This window comes from Paralichthys olivaceus, chromosome 19 (assembly GCF_024713975.1).
Source record: "Paralichthys olivaceus isolate ysfri-2021 chromosome 19, ASM2471397v2, whole genome shotgun sequence".
Lineage (NCBI taxonomy): Eukaryota > Metazoa > Chordata > Actinopteri > Pleuronectiformes > Paralichthyidae > Paralichthys > Paralichthys olivaceus.
In genome coordinates, this window is record NC_091111.1 from 16,432,877 (window position 1) to 16,452,816 (window position 19,940).

The 19,940-nt window shown below is 41.3% G+C and overlaps 1 protein-coding gene across 2 annotated transcripts in view; it reads right to left on the minus strand.

Annotated features, from left to right (window-relative positions):
* sipa1l1 (signal-induced proliferation-associated 1 like 1) overlaps window positions 1-19,940 on the minus strand; it is a 55,919-nt gene that overhangs the window by 17,348 nt on the left and 18,631 nt on the right. Inside the window, exons 3-9 of one of the 2 annotated variants that reach the window (XM_069514837.1) lie at window positions 16,967-17,008; window positions 5,548-5,631; window positions 3,829-5,380; window positions 3,347-3,566; window positions 3,071-3,201; window positions 1,458-1,646; window positions 825-999 (exon numbers count right to left, since the gene is read on the minus strand). In XM_069514837.1, coding sequence (XP_069370938.1) covers window positions 825-999; window positions 1,458-1,646; window positions 3,071-3,201; window positions 3,347-3,566; window positions 3,829-5,247 — 2,134 coding nt within the window. In that variant the 5' untranslated portion in view covers window positions 5,248-5,380; window positions 5,548-5,631; window positions 16,967-17,008. Of the gene's footprint in view, window positions 1-824; window positions 1,000-1,457; window positions 1,647-3,070; window positions 3,202-3,346; window positions 3,570-3,828; window positions 5,381-5,547; window positions 5,632-16,966; window positions 17,009-19,940 lie in introns of both variants that reach the window. The other variant, XM_069514836.1, reaches the window with a different exon arrangement.

Here is a 19,940-nt window from a genome sequence, read left to right on the forward strand (position 1 = left end):
AACACCATTTTACATGAACAACTATTGCTATTAGGCATAGAGATGCGTTTGTAACAGGTCCACTGACACCACAGCGTTCTCTTTGAAATGACCGTTCTACTCTATCGTTATGTTTTCCATGTTCTACTGTGGCCAATGCTGATCAGATGTGATTTATTTGCCCTTAAAGACACTCTGGTTGAACAGAAAGCCACTGCATGTTAATCACCACCTACACAGTCCATTGATGCACTCTGAGAACAAAGCAGTCACAAGGTGTTTAAAAGGCCATTCTCAACCTAGCTGCGTTATCTCCATTAATTACTCTCCTTCAATAGGAGGTGCTTAGCATTGTTGTATTTAATTTTCTAGAGTTTCCTGAAGGTTGTGTTATCTCCTGCAAAAAGTGACTGGCCGTTTTTTTGACTCTCAAAGCATTGCGAGGATTAATTTGACTGATAGAAGGATAGTATGGAGTAGAATACCACAGGTTTGAACAGGCAGATAGGGGGAGGAAAAAAAATCTGCCTTGTTTGTAGAAAACAAAGAGATGCAGATACTAAGAAGTAGTTTCTTACAGACGTCAGTCCCCAGCAATTAGTGATTCAGTTAACATGAATATTACATTGGATTTTCAAGGCACTAAACATACACATCATGTCAGGGCTGTTGCTCAATCCATCGAACGATAAATGCCAACTGAACTCAAGACTCTTTAAATCAATGGGAACTGTTTAGTGTGTGTCAATCTGCATCAGCCCTCCTGCTGTGGATCAGGCATTAAGGTTCACAGTCAGTGTAACACTATCTGCTCTGCTGGTTGTAATTTCTGTGTGTGTACATACTCTTTGTGTCCAGCTGAGCTCGGTACTTGGTGAAGCCTTTGAGCCGAACCCTCTCCCCCAGCAGATGTAGGAACTCCTCCAATGCAGGACCGGCTGATTCGTTGTTGTACATTTCCTCCTCGCTGCTCTGACCCGCCATGCAGTACATCACTCCGACCTTCCGCTGGAAACTCAGCTGTAAAAGAGAACAAAGATTGTTGCCATCAAAAGGGAAGACATGTGTTTTACTGTGTAGAATTCATGTCGGAATAACCACATTGACATTTTAGGTAGAACTCATGTTGGAATAACCACCTTGAGTTGCTCTACAAAGATCGAGGTGCAATTTTCCAGAGAAATCATGACATTTACAGAGGTTCAGCTTTGGATGATGGCATCATGGAGTATCAAAGAGCTGGTGTGTGTGTGTGTTTATGACTGTGTGGGACTGAGCAAAAATCCCAATAACCTAAACTCAAAATGACATTAATTAGCTGTTCACAGTTTAAGATAATGGCTTGGGAAATTAAGTTCAAATAATTACCCATTATGCTGAACATTAGGGTGATGAAGAGGAAAATATAACGTCTCAATGATACTGGAATCAATCAAATTCTCCCAGTACAATTCAGTTTGCTCATCATGTCTCCTTACCCCCTGCTCGTCCAGCTTCATCAGCTGCTCGGTGACCTTAGGTGTGTTGAGCGCTAGCCGCAGGCAGTGAACGTTCAGCTCGGGCACCAGGTACTCCAGCACCTCTTTGAGAGGCAGGCCTCGAGCTAGGCCATGCTTGGATGTGGAAGGTACTGCGTCCTCCAGGATGGAGCCTCTCAGGGTGTTAAGCTGGAGACAGCAACAAGGGGGGGAAAATAACAAGAAAATTGGAAATTAAAAATACAGATAAAAGAGCCTTAGAATAAAAACAGTACTGTTGGAACTAGAAAAAGAAGTTTCTCCATCGAGCAGTGGTGCACATACACATGGTGACTATGACAGAAAGTGATTTAGTTTAAAATTCCCTGTTACTGGCAACAACAAAAGCAAAACTATCCATCCATCCATAAGTAGAATAATAGCAGGTCTATGTTTGGAAAGCTGCAAGGCACCCTGGGGTGAGACCTAAAGGCATGTGCAATTAAATTCAATTTGCAGTATAAGATGGGTCTTCAGGCTAAAACAAACTCAAGGCTTCCATGAATAACTTCCATGAATAAATCAATAGGCAGTAGAAGGACCATGACCTGAATATCCACCAGGAACAAACAAACACAGCTGGATATCCATAGTGGTCCCATGGCTCTTAAGAAAAAATGTATACATATCTGTGTATTTGTGTTTGTATGTCTTCATGAAGTGTTTGGCCAAGTCAACATTTGTGCCAACACCCTCAGGGTTAAACAAACTGAGGAACAGAAGCACTCTCACTGACAAGAGGACAATAGCTGTCCTCAGTGGACACTGGACTTATCTCTTCCTACATCAGTTCATCTGACTCACTGACACATAGACACACAATTATAGGACATATCCATACCTGCCTAGATCCCTGCTCTGAATATAGTAATTAAAGCGGAGAGAGAGGCAGAAGAAAATATAGCACGGTAGATTGTGCGTCATCCCAAGAGATCGGAAGGGTTATTACTCATGGTGCACTTCAATACAAGAGCAATGCTTTTCCTTCTACACTCCAATACCTTTGGCGCTATTTTAGTCTTGTTTAGCTGCAAAACGGCACAGCTCAGTCCTTCACACATGAAGGCTGACAAAGATGGTAGGTGGGCGTTCAGCTCAGGGAATGAGGACATGGATCTTTGGCTCTAGCTTCTATAGGAGGAGATGGCAGCAAGGGCTAGAGGGATTCACAAAAGAATCCCTCTCACCACACTGGATATCAAGCATTGCGAATAATGGGAGAATAAATTACAAATAAATTGGAGCGGAGTTAATGAATGGAGGCAGTGCGGTCTAAGGTCTTGAGCTGTATCTGACAACCTTGAGGTGAAGGTTTTATAACGGACACTAACTGTTTTTTTTTTTGTTTTCTTTTAAACAAGCTCAGGCACGGATTCTATATCGTCACTCCTACACAATAGGAACTCATAATAGCTGCTTGGTAACATCGCTCTGTACAGAATGCACTATAACATTTGTGAACATCGGAGGCTGCACAGGGAAAAGCTATAAACACGTTACATCCTGGTGAAATGAAACAACAACAATAAACAAATCAAGCTGATAAAACACAAATGTCAGAGGATCTCGTGCACCTCGCTCATTCTGAAGATAACCCTGTAGTTGTACTGTTGGCCGTGCTCCTTGTGTTCGTCCAGCTTCTCCCTCCTCAGACTGACTGCCACCGGACCCAGGTTCTCGTCTACCCCCAGATAGTTCCAGTGTTCTGGGGGTTAGAAGGGAGGAATTTGACATAGGAATACATAAAAAGGATTGACGTTAAAAGAAGAGATAATTAACGCGTGGCTTTTGAGACACTCAATTCTGTTGCTGAAAAATCAAAATAGCCCAAACTGCTCTGTTGTCCTTACCTCTGAGGTAGAAGTACTTCCGGTAGCAATAGGCACCGAGGTCAACATGCTCTACGATGTATCGTTTGGACCTGTCAGCATGCTGACTTGGCCCGTCCTTGGGAGCCTCTAATACTGCCACACCAGCGTTGGTAAAATGAGTACTGAGGATGGCATCCAGCGGTCCTTCCTCTGTACTGCCAGAAGAACTGCTTGAACTTCCACCGCTGCCTATGCTGCCCTGCTGAAGGATGAAAAATAAAGTAAAGTGAGGCAAGTAAGCTGACAAACATTTTATCTAGAGACATCTCATTTTCAGTGCATCTCCTAAACACAGAAATCTTTGAAATTATCTCTAATCTTTCAAAATGCCAAGACAGAAAGTGACTGTGCTGGCTGCAGTCTGAAGATTAAAAGTAAGAGCCTCAAAGAGATTTTTTCAGGAGTCAAAACAAATAGCTGCATATTTCTTTGAGATGATCCTGTTCTTGCACAAAACTTACCTGTTTAGCAGGAGAGATGTTCCTCTCACCCTCTCCCCCAATCTCGTTCCTGAAACAGGGGCAGCTGAGCACCAGATCATTGCTTTTGTCATCACCAGGGTCTAAGGCAGGGTTAGCATTGTGTCCTCCTGCTCCCTCCTTGCTCAGCTCCTCTTGTGAGCCACATGGTGACCCATACACTCCGCTCTGATTAGAGGAGAGGGAGGATGTGGCGGAGGCAGAAGCAGCAGCAGCAGCAGAGGCACCAGTTGTGGTGTTCTTCCGTTTCGCCCCAGACTGACGACTTTGGATTGCCTCATTGAGGTCAAAGAGTAGAGACTGAATATCAAAATGGGCAAAGCCTCTCTGGCACACCCAGGGTTTGGGAGGTGGGCCACTTTCATCTCCTTTCCCCCCATCTTCAGCATCAGACCCAGCCCTTGATGTGTCACCCTCCACCTTCACACTGCGCAGCTTACGAAATATAGACTCTCCTCCCGTCTCTGACTTTGACCTCCTTTTTAAGTGCTTCTCTCGTTCCTTCAGCCGACTGGCAGGACTACCTCTGGCTGGACCTAAAGGTCCATCTGGCAGGTCAAGTGCAGCCTGTTTTATGGGGGCCACTGTAAGGAGCTCTGTTAGCCTCTCTGGAGCTGGGCTTCGCTGATCAGGGGCCTCAGAGGACTGGTAACCCTTTAGCATGTCAAAGAAACTCTCTCCCGACACTCCGTGTTTATCTATGGATGAAGTGCTGCCATACTCACGGTGCATGGGTGTCCACCCTGAGAAAGACCAGCCCTCATTGCCGTCCGCATCCAACTCACTAATAGTTATATCACTGTTACTGCGTTGGCGGATGCGCCTCATGCCTTTGCGAGGTGAGCCCAGATAGCCATCTGGTGAAAGGAAGCGATTGTCTTTTCCTTTGCTTTGCATCTTATTCTTGAGCGTGTTGTGGATGTTGCGCAGCATGGATGAGTCCTGTGGGCTTATTAGGTGGCCGAGCTTCGCTGACAGATTGCTGTGGGCTGTAACAGCTGACACCCCTCCACTTCCACTGCCACTACTACCACTACCACCACTTCCACTCCCTCCTCCTCCTCCCCCTCCAACAAGTCTTTCTCTATCTCCACTTCCAGATCCTGATGAACTGGTGGTGTTGGTGGAGCTGGGGGAGTCGGTTTCCACGGTAATATGCCAAACACCCCCTCCTCCCCCATCTTTCCTTGGCGGCCAGTCAGCCACACGAGCCCGAACCCCCATCTTGGGGACGCCGGGGTTGGTGCCAGTGGTGGAGGAAGAGGAAATGTGGGCGCTCTCACTACGGGGTGGTGGCGCCCCTCCATTGGGCAGGCGCAGACGGCGGGTGTAGAACTCATCAGTGGCTGGCACTGAGCCCCCAACCGAGCGCTCTGTCTGAGAACGCTTCAGACTGGTCATGATGGAGATGGGAGAGGGTGCAGGGGGGGAAGATGGGAAGGAAAGGTAGGGATGGGGTGCTGATGGCTTTAGATCAGGGTCAACATAATGCCCACTGAGTGAAGTGATGAGAGTCTTAAAGACACATTTGGTGCTGCAGAGAGAGCAAAGAAAAGGCAAATATGAATACTGAATAAACAAAAGTCCACAAAATATTTTAAATCAGTTGTCAAAGCAAATACTGAGCAATAAAGTGAAAACCATGCATAGAATGTTAAATTCTTGCATCAGTATCACAAGACTATATTCAAGAAGCTGTACCTTTTGGTAGATGGAGCTTGATGGGAAAAGTGTTTTGATGGTGAGCTCTCACAGCTGAAGTCTCATTCAAGTGGACTATTCAGTCTGAGAATAGTAGTGAAAAGAGAGAAAAAGTAGAAGTGGACAGAAAAGAATGGGAGATAAATCACATTAGAGGCATTTCAACATCATATCTTATCTTCATTTCATTAATGCAATACCCAACATTATGAAGTAAACATCAGGAAACTACAGTATTTCTGTAAAATATAAAACAATGAGACCTGTAATCTCATGTTTTTGATTCAGGCAAACAAAACCAACTATTTAAATGAGTCTATCCTTGAGAGAGCTGATTTTACCATAAAAAGCTCCGGGTATTAATGAAATATAGAACAACAGTGTGTGTGCAACATCAACATTTTTTCTTAGTGAGTCAAAAAGGAATTGAGGGTTATTTTCTTTCACAGCCATGAATGAAATAGCTGAGGAGAGAGTGCAGTTTGCTTTGCTGTGTATTTTTCTTCTGGTTTGTCTATAATGGTGCACTACCTCTTTCCTCCAGACCACACTTTGTATCACCATGGAGATAAGGACTTGGACAGTGCGTTCTTCTGTGAGTATGTGTGTGTGAGGGTGTGAAAGAGAATGGGGCGATTGATTCCCTTCCCGCAGACCTTACTGCAACAAACTACCTCTACCCCGGTGTGTATTACCCAGAGAGAACAGGGCGTTATTTTAGTATGGACACGTTACTGTTGAGGTTTTTAATGTAATTTTAGCCTTTTAAAAAAGAGGGGTCTTATAGTAGCATTCTGCAACCTCATTACACCACAGTATCTACTCTGGGTCTGTTTGAGCAGCATGACATCCTAGTCTGGGTTTCAGTTTGGCTTTCACAACGTAAGTGTTTGAAGTATAAACAGGCAGAAGCTCAAAGGTAAAAATTCAAAAGTCTTTTGCATTTCACAGTGAGGTGTTGGTGAGTGTATGTGCGGCTGACGAGGAGATTTCACTTTTTGAGAGACACATACTCCAAGCGGATGTTGTCAGAAGATTTTTGATATGCTAAAAAGGCCCTTCAGCTTTCTGTTGGAGGTCATATTTGAAAGACAAGAAAACATACTGTAAACTTCTCTCAAAGCTCACAAGCTGTTTTGCGAGTTGTGTCAGGGGAGCTACAGTTTTCTCAGGTGTGTAACAATTCAACAATTTCAATTCCCTCTAAAAAGAGAATGTGAACTACGACTGAAAGAGCAGGAACACAGAAAAAGATAAAAAAATCTGGGAATCGCTGGAAGGTCCATGTGTGGAATTGCTTTGATCAGACTATTTGATCTTATATCTTATCTTATATAGCTTATCACAACACCAAATCAAAAGGGTTAATCACAAACGAATGTGCAGAATATCAATGAATGACAATGTTACAGACAGATAGTAAGATTTTCTCTCCTGAGGGACATTCTAGTTTGTTCTTTATTTACAACTGAAGTACAGAGTCAGTAGCAACAGTGGTTATAGTGGAGGGCACCACTATAACCCATTGGCCCCTCTGAAACAACACCTAAATAGTGTGTCCTAAATAACTACCTGCAGAGTGTCTTCTCTTTCTGCAAAGACGACTGAGCAGTGTTCTTTAATGAGAGTTGGAGAGAGTGAGAGTGGAGAAGAGAGCGAGAGGGGAAGCGGATTAAACTGTGTGTCAGACTGGGAGACTGGGAATTGAATCGTATGAAAGTGGTGTAGTGTGCCTCTCTGCAGTCGCAAAGGACCAATTACACTGACAGATACTCAGTAACCTTTAGCAGTGTCTAAATGGGGTCAACTCCTGAGGTAAATATGTGGCATCATAGCTCAATGCAGCTAAATGCTGCTGAGATTGTCTGCCGGCACAGTCAACTGGAAACTGTGAACAGAGGGACCTGTTTGCATCTTACAGTTGATGGTGGCACAGATCATTAGCACATTAAGAAATAACAAAACCAGAAAGTCTAGTTGTAATAGTTCATATTAGATACACAGATCTTGTAATTCATAGTACAGTGAGTTTAAGTTACCTACAGGAACTTTTTCTTAAATCAACTGAAATCACTTTTTGCACTAGCACTTTTTCTTGCAAGACTCCTTTTCCTTGAAATTACAGCTTAATTTAACCCAAACTAAATATTCATCAAAACTTTCCTACTCGCATACAATGAACTGTATATCTGCCAGCAGAAACCAGCTTTAACTGATTTCAAAGTAATTTTTTGGAACTTTACTTTACTTGGAAAATTTACGATTGTATTTCAGCTCCCCTTTTCTTAAATCATAGGAAACTATGGGATAATCAAATAATGATGAGTAATTACAGTCAAGACAGACATAATTAACTCGTGAGTACTGTGTCATGAGGTCTGAATGCTATGATTTCAGTTCGCCATGATGTCATTATTGTAACACTGGTTACGGTAGTTCAAACTACAGTAAATAAACCACAGTGCTGCTTAAGACTATTTCAGTTTGAAGGTTGTTATCAGAAGAGGCGTGTCAGTATGGGCTCTGTGTGAATGTGAATCAGATCCAGTGAGTCATACACACCTGGAGTTACAGAACAGGTGAGCTGACTGACTTACAGCTGAACAATGATTGAATCATAGGCTACATTCACACTATATCTCAATACCTTTTAGTTTTTGAGTCTTTAAGAAACACTGTTGACCCCATTTTAGTTTGAAAACTTTGTTGTTTTTTACTTTTTTACTAAGTTGAGCACAAAAAGGTGATCATTAGGTTGTTATGTGTGTGTATGTGTGTGTTCTTATCCTGGTAAAAACACTAAACCCATGTATCATCTTCAGGCTTACAATTTTACATAATAACAGAGTGAATCAATGTTCTGTATTGATTAATCAGTCTGTATTGTAGTGGTAGATAATGAATAGCTTTTCCCAGGCCTGTCTTTCTTGAAAATCCCCACATTGCAATCACACTATTATTATTTAATGAGAGAAATATGAGAGCAGTAGAGTAAAGGAAACAAAAAAAATTCTGATACCATATAAGCAATAGCACTATTGCACCTGTTTTCCCAGACAGGTGAGTCAAGTCAAGTCATGTCATGTTTAAGTTCATCCAGACAACACACAACAATGTGTCAATGGATTTCACAAGGCCACAGAAACCGTTTTAGACCCAGCCCAAGCTCTTAGGAGAAGAGGAAGAGAAAAGAAAACTCTTCAGACATAAAGAAATCAATCTAATCTAATCAATCTAAATTAGAACTGCTATTCTTTGACGGTTTTGGGAGCTGCATGTGGTTGAAAGCTCATTACAAACAGAAAGTGATTCAAACTTTGACAGCATGCCGTGTAGAAACACCTGCTGCCAAGAGGCTGCTGGGCATAGGTGTGGCCGTAAAGGTGCACGTGGATTCGAGTGGGCGCAAAGCCACTGCAGGTAACACAAAGAACCACGGGACCACAAATCATGAGAAACATCGAGATTGTGACTCAGGCAATTCAGTGAGCACCCACAAGTGTCTCACACAAAAACAAAAACAAGAGCCAGATGACGAATAATGTTGTATGTCATTATTTGTTTTGATCCAAGTGATCTTTCCCAGGTTCAGTGGCGTTACCGGCTCCAGTTGGTTTAATATTTATGTGAATGTTGATGGGAAACTCTGGAGTCATATTCAAACTTCCCGAAAAATAAATAACTAACGGAAAGTTTCAAATAGGTAATGCAGGGGGCAGGTGATAAAATAGATATAATAATTATCGCAATAGGTTCATCAATAGCAATATAACAATAGCTGAATTAAAAAAAAAAAAGAAATCCACAACCTTCCCTCAGGAGCAACAATTGCAACACCAACGACATACCCAGGACAAATATGAGAGGAATGCAGTTATGTCAAACCTCTTGTGTGACAAAAAGTCATAGTAACAGTCATGTGTTCTTAAATGCCGCAATCTAAAAAAAATAAGCAGTTTTTCTTGTCCAAGTGTAGATGAGGAAACGGCAGCCCAAGACACAGAGGGAAGATAATGTGGGAAAAAAGAAAGAAATCAAACATTATTCTCTTTGAAAGCTGCCAGGCGGCAGGCGCTCCAACGTGTTAGAGTTACAGCTCAGAACCTTTCGCAGTGAAATTGTAATTGTGTGGAAAGATAAACGTGCTACGCTGTTTTTGGTCTCTGTGGAGCGTGGCAGTGGGGTGGGGTCTCCTCGCTGGCTCACTGAAACACAAAAGGGGCTTTTTAGGTGCTCTGAACTGTTGTCTTTTCCTCTCGAGTGTGAAATTGCGAAGGCGTTCAACGGCACACAGGCCCCAACCTTAGTAGATGAGCATAGACCAGATGTTTGCGTGTGTGACATAGTTACAGTAATTGGCTGTCACACAATAGTGAAATATATGGATTTTGCCATGGTTTATGATATGAGGTTATACATTTATTTTTATTCAGAGCTGTTTCACTCAGAGGGAACATCCTTGAAGCATCACATTCACAAAGTTACACATATTTCTTAATGGTTGTTAATGGTTTTTGTTGCACCGGTCTGAACAATGTAATGTTTGTTATTTTAGCGATGACAATTTTTTTTTTTTAACCAAGTTTCACGTTGACTTCAAACCATTCACACAGAACAGGAGTATCTGGGTCATATGAGTTCTGATGAATCAAGTCTACAGTTGCCCTCATGACGAAGTGATATATTATTCAGGACAAGCACAGACGATTTTGTGAAGGTTGGGGTTGAATGGTTGGTAGATGGGAAGAGTGAGTTTGCCTGCAAGCTGATATTACAGATTAGTAAATGTGGACCTGCATGATCTCACAACTCAAAATGTCACGCATCATGCACTTCGAGATTTTATTCTCACATTTGGTCAACAATATTTTCGCAATGTCGTACTGTGAGCATGTCTTCACTTGTAGTACTGTTTCCAGCAATGCTCTTCCTGATAACATCATGCAAAACAGAAGGCATTGGATGATTTTTAGTCTTTGACTGGATGAAGAACAAACATATTCCACTTGGGACTGAAAGGTCCGTTTATTCTGGGATCTTCTGTCCCATGTCATTCTGCTGAGGAAACCCCATAAAAAAATGTGTTCAGGCTGTTCACCCATCCATGAGACAGACAGGTGGCTGCTCAATGAACTGAATTATGCACAACATGATTTCCAATTAATCCAGTACCACAAATCCTGTGGTTATACAACTGTGGGTTTAACTGGGGTCAGTACAAATTAAAGTCGAAATTTCACTCAAATTTGGTCCAGTTCCATTTTAAACCATTATTCAATTACTGTATATACTTTGTTTTGTTAAAAGCCGGTCTGGGCTGCTATTACTGAAGGTACATTTTAAAACTTTAGGAAATCCATACCCACTGCTACACTACAAATTGTAATTAAAAAGCAAATATTGCACATCTCATTAGGCGCAAGACTCAAGGGGCGCCTGCTTAATTTACACACGCAGACATGTTTTAATTTGGTTTAATTTTAGAAAGACCATTGGTGCTAAATGGAGGTTGTGAACACACTTCAAATCTTTAGTCTCTGTTGTTTTCATTAACCGGCTTTATTACCAATCAGTGATCAAGTATGAAATTATAGAAATTAACTATGAACCCAGCACTGATAGTAGCTTAAAAATAAAAGACATAAGTAGTAGCAAGGGAGCTAATGGGCTCCACTGATGAAAAATAATTAGCTAAGAATCTCAGGGTTGAAAGGCTGACCAGCCCTTTCTGACATAAACTGCAAAACACGCACAGTCTCACATTGTTCACTCTTGGGTGTTTCCATAAGACAATAAATAAGTAAACAGCGGAGACCACATGCATGCACTCAGGGACACACACACAGAGACTGAATGAGAGTCCTATCTGAGAGGTTACAATCCATTTACCATAGTGCTTTGGTGCCTAAAAATAAGCAGCTGAGACTAACCGAGCTCCGGGCATCAAGCTATAGGGACACTGTGGGGACAGGCTCCTCAGATTCAGAGGGATTTGCCTGCAGCTGCATGTGTGAAGGTGCATGCACTTATTCTCAGTATCGATATCTGTGCCCTACAGGCCGAAAGATGTCAGATACTGAAAAAATTATATGAAATAATTTATTAAAGATGCAGATTTTTAGCAGGGTCCACACTGCACTTGTCAAGACAAGTGAATTAAACTTGGTCAAACTTAACACAAATTCAACAGTACTCTATGACTCTCACGAAAAAGTGCCTTCACCGAGGTATATAAAAAGTAACAAACCATAAAGGGGCGAGTGGGCAGCTATTAAAATGGCATGTGACATTCTACATAACATTAAGGACTCTCTGAACGCCTATTAAAAAGTTTTGGACATCAGTGCCAACCAAACTTATTGATAGGGGGTTGAAATGCATTTAAGAAGTTATTACGTGTCCTGGTGCATCTGTTAGAAGGCTGGTCTGAAATCAGCACTGAGGTGACTTTGTTCAAAATATAACCAGTAATCAGGTGAAATTGGCATCCTATGAACCCTCTAACCCATTTTTTTCTGTCTCCTTCCATTCAATTACATTTAATGGAGCTAACTTTCATTAAAATAGTAGTACACGTTCTGGGCGGATGGCTCAGTCAGCTGTGCTCAGACAGCAGCAATGAAGCTGCCTGGTCTTCTTGCAAGAGCCTCCTCCGCACCACCACAGAGAGCCCTCTAATCTGTGCCAATCAGATGACGCTAAACAGCCATTTGTTGTTGAATTGGGCACCAGCACACACCCCCTCCTCATATCAGCAGCCACTGCAGACCCGAGCAAATGCTGGCAACGTAGCAAAAGCAGGCAAGGCAGCGAAGGTGACAGAAATAGCAGAGTGGTGAATAATAGAGAAAAAGAACTGTGGTGTAATTAACATGGTGGCTGGAGGCTAATGTACTGTAGAGAGATAAAGAAATCGTGTGAGGTGAGGGCGTTGAGAAACAATATGGAGAGGAGATAGAGAATTAAGTGAATTAAAGAGTGGGTATGTTTCAGAAAGGAACATTTTGGAAGGAAGGAAAACAGAGTGAGGAAGAGACAGCGACAAAAATGCTTCCCTGTCTTCCAAATGAAAGAGGAAATAAAAGTCTAGTAATGGACAGACTCATTCTGTCATATGTCATGATAGAGGGACGATCCTATGTACAAATCAACCCTGTATGTGAATCAAATCTGGGCTGCTGCTTAACCAGAACACACATTTAATACACCACATAATACTGAGAAACAATGGTTCAGAGATGGAGGAAGAGAAAAGAAGATGATAATTACATGTTTCCCAGCAGCACATGGTCTCACTAGCTCCATTTCAAGTCCTTAATACCAACTTCACTTTAAGCTGCTTGCACATAGGACTTGTTTCTTATCAATCAAAATGACCAAAGAGTAAATAAGGACGTCACGTTATCCGTCACCTCATAGCTCAGGTGACTTACTGAGCTGCAGACAGAAAGCCGTGGATTTACAGCCATCATAAGAGAGCTGCAGATTCCCAAAATGGCGCTGCTCTGCGTGGGCAACAGTGAGCTTGAACAGCTCTGCAGTACAGTGAGGAGTAAGAGGGAGTAAGAATGAAAGCAGCTCACTCTTCACAGACAGATAGCTACACGTGCAAGAAGAGTGGAATGACAGGAATTAAAAATTAAAATTAGGGAAGGGAATTACGAATGAAGCCAATGTGTAATTCAACAAATTCCTACATGAACCATCAGACTTAAAAGTAGGGTAATTTCATACCAAGTCAGCTTTGTAATCATAGACACACATGAAATTATGTTTGGTAGCTCTCGAGAGACCAGCAGCAATAGAAAACAAGATAGGTAAGATAAATAATAAGATAAATGAGGTAGCATCCTTCTAGATAACAGCACCTGAATAAGGCAGGCAAACAGTGCAAAATATAAAGATGTTGCAAATGACAAGAAATTAGATACAGAGGCTTGTAAGCATAGATGTAGTGTCCTCTCTATATATACATAATGAATAATAGGCACTTGAATGGGGTACTTGTTATTTAAATGCATTGATACAATGCAGTATGTTTTTATACTTGAACTCGAAATACATATGAAGAACGCATGGGTAGAGAATGCATGGATATGCTTGAGTGCATTAGCAGCAGTTGGGGGTGGAGGCGCGCTGTACCAAAGAGTTTTAACTTGGTGATAGTTTTCGGTCTTCAGCCCTTGACCACTATGGGATGGTGTGTGTCTCTGCGCATGTTTTTATGTAGGGGAGGATGAAACCTCTGGGACGGTGGGAGGCAGGTGAGAGGGGAGATGGAGGCTACAGCTCTGGGGAAGAAGCTGTTCTTCAGCAGGGCAGATGCACAAAACATGGAGCCTCTGGTTCTGCAATGCAACAAAGTTAAGAACTTATATCACCTCTAACCTTCTCTGTGAGCTCTTATTTTAAATGTCAATACAGCCAATCACACTCATTCACCTGTAATTATGGTGATTTTGTCAGACGAGATGATTGAGCTTGTATGATGAGGCAGTTTGATGATGACTAGACAAGATGTAGTATTTATAAGCCATCATTGAATCAGCTGTGGAAGTAAATTTAAGACTTTCTCTAATCACACTAAAACTTTCGACCTTGACTTTTAAATGTCAATACGTTTTCTCACACAGCTGTTCAGTGGTGCTGATTTTGTCCCATTCCTAAGGAGATGTGGGCTGTTTCAGTTACTAATAAAGAAAAAGAAAATGTAGTAGCCGGTATACATTCTATATTCTGTCAGGAATGCCACACTGTAAAATCAACACATCATAAGCACAACAAACAAACCATTTCTTTACTGGTGTTTAGTGGTTTAAATGGACAAAACTTCTCAAAGGAAATGTCCTGGAAACACTAGGGTCAGTCCTATCTTACACAAAATGAACAGGTATAATACTTACTGATATTTGAGGCTGATTAAACAAATAATTTATCATTCATGATCATATCATAACCAGTCCTAATGCATGAAACACAATAACCGGTTCTGAACTATTTATTCCTTGTAAAAAAGGTGCGACTTAAGTAAAGATTAGACGAAGGTGTAGCTGTCATGTGCAGTGAATATATAGTAAAGAAACTCTGTTCCTTCCTACTGACTTCCGCTCCAGGGCCGTGCCAGCCTGAGCTGCAGCCAAGGAAGCTCCCTCACATTCCAGCAGGAAACACATCTCAGCCACTTCCTGCTTCCCCTGAGGAAGTGACAGAGGTTGTGAGTGAGCCAGTAACACTCAAGACCGAAGCCTGGGTGAGAGGGATCTTCCAAGAAAAATAAAGTGAAAGCACTCAGAAACTGGTTGTGCGATACGGACAGATCCACGCATGTAATGTTGTATCCACGCAACAGTATGTTGTCAAGTTTATTTGTTTTAGTATTTGATCCATGCAAATACATATCAGTGTTTGTAATGCAAAAGTGGTGGCGATCATTTGAATAAGATCTGACTCACCAGGATACATCCATTTACTGGAACTGACACTGGACACCAGTGACCCATGACGGCACCGAGGCCATTGTCAAAACCTACACTCTGCTAATAAACCCTGTGGCAGTAAAGAAGAAATTGCAGCATTTGTTTTGGGGCTCCTGCTGACAGGTAGGGAGAGGCTTTTTTGCCCAATTACAGGGGGAAAGTGATGAAGCGGGATAAGTCAGGCCACCAGAATAAACCTAATGAGGACGTGGTAAGGCCGGAGAGACACACACTCATTTGTGCCTGTGGCAAGTGTATTCGATTTGTACAGAATGGCCAGAATGAAGTGGCAGAGAGAGTGATAGAGAAGGCTAGGGAGAGATAATGGAAGTGAGAAGGATTGATTCCTCACTCAATGTGAGAGCATGTGGGAGGAGATGAGATGCTGTAACTGAAAGTGGGAAGAGAGATGGATACAGAAAGTCAACTATCCCCTCATTCTCTTCTTTCCATCCATCCATCCATCCATCCAATCGTATCATAGACATGCAAAACTATATCTAAATCTGTAATACAGCCAGTGATGCATCAAAGAGCTGCGTAGAGTTGATGCACAAAGCAAAATCTAGAAAACCAGGATTGAACTGGATGGGAGTATCCTGTTCACAGATAGTCTGTTTCTATTCATGCAATATTTAATGAGCCTGTCCACTGCACCACACTGTAGTTATTGTAAATCTCACATCCACATTCATTGATCCTAATATAATCAGTGTCGCAGCTTGATGAAAGAGTTTGTTTGAAAAATCCCAGAGAAACAGTTCACCACTGATGCCACTGAGAGAAATTACCATTTGCAACAGGATCCAGTTTTAACTGGAGTCTCTCTTGCACATGAAAATCAATTAAATAATTTTCTCTCTTATTACTATATGGTTCTTCCCCTCAGTCTGTGACTTGTCATCTGAGCTGACACCCACTGCCCAGTGCTGCTTTCTCCTCAACTGAAAATTAATGGAAGAATAAAAAGACACCTTCAATTTATAGTCAGGGTTACGTTTGGTCACTGCTTTGGTACTAAAGAGCCACATAAGTGAAGCTTTGAGTTTTTGTTAAGCAACACAATGCTAAATATTTTCTTGCATTTACAGTATATTACAAATTTGGATTACATATATTTTTTAAATAGACTGAGTGACTTCCATGGCTCGAGGTTATCTGGTGACTTCATTGACAACTGTCGTGACTTTGGGATCCTGGTGGCTTCTAATGAAAGATGAAACTATGAGATATTTGTTCTTAGTTTTCCATTTCATTTATATTCCTCCCTTCCACTTAACATCCCTGTATCACTTCCCTGGTGTGTTTTTCTTTCCCCCTCCCCACCATCTCTCAATCCTTTCTCCCCCTCGTAATTGTGTGAATATGGTATAGTGTGTGTGTGTGTGTGTGTGTGTGTGTGTGTGTGTGTGTGTGTGTGTGTGTGAGTGCGTGCGTGGGAGGGGAGGAGAGCAAAATTGCAGGCTGGAGGAGGAGGTGAGAGAGAACAAAAAGAGAGAGGGAAATAACTAGACAGAGAGAGAGAGAGAGGCAAAGCATTTACTAGAACAAAACATGATGTTTCAATCTCATAGATAAGAGTCGCCTACTCACCACTATTTATCTCACTTCCTCAATATTATTCCCTCAGTATTTCATTATTCTATCTTGGGCTACAACTGGACATAGAGTTGCTAGTCCCACCATCTATGCAGCGTCATTGCATTAGAGCCCCACAATTCAAGTAACACATTTGGATGGGAAAAATAGGGGGAATGTAAAATAATAGTTTTAAGTTTCATTTTTTTATTTTTTTATTTAATGGAGGTCACTTTTTAAATGTTCAACTACATCAGACAGATATAAAAATAACTGGAAATGAGAAAGTGGTGAAGAAATATTCACATCCTTATCAGACGTAAACTCTAAAACCCTAAACCCAAATGAGAAAGATGAATACTCACTGAAAATCGCAGTATCTTGCAGTGAACAGCAGATGAGACAGCCTGAAAGAGGAAAAAAATACATTTAAAAAAAAAGAATGGTTGTGTCTGAGTAGTAAAACATGCAGTGGTAACAAGTATACTAAACTAATAAAAGCCCTTTTATAATATAAAAATGATTCACAAGTAAAGATTGATCAATACTTCCAAATCTAAAAAAATATAGCTTTTCAATTTTGTACCGCACAACCTCAACATCTTCTCATATTCCTCAATTATCAAACCTGTCCAGAAGCACTGGAAAATCAGTTATGTTTTCATGGAATAATATCTCCTTCTCTCGGAACTAATACACAATAGCCAAGTGAAAACATTAACGTCAGTGTTTCCCCTCGTATTTTTGCAGGCCTGGTGGTACCCGCCAACAAAAACAATACTATCATTGAAAAAGTATATTGATCCATAAAAATAATTGCAAAAAAGGCACATGATATCACAGTGAGTACGATTAATTGCTAAACCTTATATTCCGTGGCTTAGAGAAAACTTTCACCGTGGCATCATGATGTAGAATTTTTGAGCCTTCTTAATTCTTTGGCGTAAATTTTTTCTTCTGTTATTAAAAAAACATGTTTGGCCTGGCGAGGGTTCTCATTTCTCGGTCTGTGAGACTGAGACAGTGAAAACAGAGCCTTGGCTTTCTTTAAGATTAAAATTCTGAACTGTGACCAAGGAATGTGTGCGTGACTTAATGATAGCTTGCATTTCATCCCATTTTGACTATCAGAAATGGCGGGATCCTACACTTTGGCATATGAACTGACAAATGCAATCTTTTCAAAAGGCTGTTTGATTAAGAAAGCAACATCAAATAAAAAGATACAGTCCATATTTTTCATGCAGTGAGTCAAAACATTTCAGCTTATTAAAATCAGCTCCGGGGTGAAAATACCCGTGCCAACTTTAACACTGTATCTCAAGGCCCTTCCGAGACGTACTAACAAGTCTCTGAAAATCATCATGAGCATAAAGGGTGACATCCATTAAAGTAGTGATCATTTACCGTTCTTATAGTCGGCTTGTGTGGCCGGACATCAAAGTAGTAAAAATAACAAAACACGCTTCAAGCAAAGAATGTTAATTGTACAGTTGGTCACAAAGGTTAACCAGAGTTCACTGTCCAGTGCATTCACAGCTCTAACAAGTCATCTTACATTTGCACCACACATGTATTTAATTTCCTCTCTGTGGAGGCCGCCTGGATTTCCAGGAGAATTATGGCCGACTGCAGAGTAGCTGTCTTTTCCATCTGTGTGGTTCCATGGATTCATTTGATTTGACCTGGTTTGTGATCATTACTCATGACTATCAACTTTAATATTTTGCTTCCCACCAGATATCACCAATCCAGTAATTATCTTGTTAGCCCCAACTCAAGGCGGTACGGTTTGACAGATCTGACAAACACAATCTGTACGACCATGGCCTGATGTGACTGAGAGCTTAATTGAACCAGCTCAGCCACAGACAAATTCATGTATATGGAAATATGACCAAGCTAAGTAGTATTACCAAAAACAGACATATTATCATCTAAGGAAGGAAATATTTCATGTGAGGCATTAAGAACTATGGAATATTTTTTATCACCATGTCAATCATTTTGACAGAAACAAAAGTCCAAGCAACATGCACAACTTCGAGAGGGACGTTTTTTTTCTCCTCTAAACCCATTTGTATCTTGTCTTTTCTAACTAGTCAGCTTCACTGCCATATCTGCATACGCCAGACTATTAGTACAGACTGCTGACCTGGACCTTGAACTTCTTCTTCGTAGTCTTTTCCTGCATGATGGGATTCAGCCTAATGAGGCCCGCTAATGGTCTGTACATGTCAGTCTGGGGGAAGCCTTCTACTCAAACAGGAACACGTGTACATATACCCTCAGTATCCATTCCACTCGCTCTTTTTAATCACTATCCACAGTAAACTATTTGTCAACTGTATCTCAGTGTGGCACTGCTGCAGCACCTTGTCAAAGCAACACAAGGGAGAACAAACTCAGGACGCCACAGGAAAAAAAAGCTGCTACCATGTGGATGTGAATTGATTTTTGGTGGGGGGAAAATGAAAATTACCTGTTTGTTGACACATTCCTGTCTTGCATACTTCGGAGATTAAAGATAAAGACATGCAATGGAAGTTAGTATTCAAACCTGAATGAGACATACAGTCCACTGGGACACCGGTGGTGACTGCTGCTGCATCGTCTGACTTAGATTAGCTTAGCAAGGCCACAGCCTCACAGGAACTCATCCATTAGCTATGCTCTCTATTACTAGATAATGACTGCAAGCCCCTTCTCACCACATTTATAGAGTGTAGCCACAGTCTGATCACAGCCACCTGACACAAGGGGAGTTAAATATGAAACCATACTCTCCACTCCTTTGACAGTTTAGAAATTTAAAACTGTAAACTTGTTTTGTTTTTGTTTTTTTAAAGAAGCACACGGTTGAGGCATTCATGACTATTAAGTGTTCATGTTCTAAAATATATTCAGTGCTATGAGAGAGGAAAGTACGGTAGGGGAAATCAGTAGAGTTTCAGAAGGAGAGCAGACGGATGATAGGTTTTAGAGAGCAGAGAGAGAAAAAGGCAAGGTAAGAAAATGAAGGGAACAAAACAGGTCAGTGCTGATAAAGCCATAGAGAGGCCTGGCAGTGAAGCTCATGTCTGAAGCCAATGATTCAAGCGAATTCAGATGCGTTTACACCAATTCCTGCTGCTACACACAGGACTGTGCTTTGAAATAAAAAAATGTATTTGAAAAAAACAAAGACTTACGTATCAAACACATATTTTAGCCCCTAAGCTTCAAGTTACCCTGGATTTAAAGATCATGTCCCACAAGGTCAAGTATCGATTTCAAATTCAATGTAAAACTTTATATAAATATAAACTGAAGTTGGCTAATAAGAAGACATTCTTACTG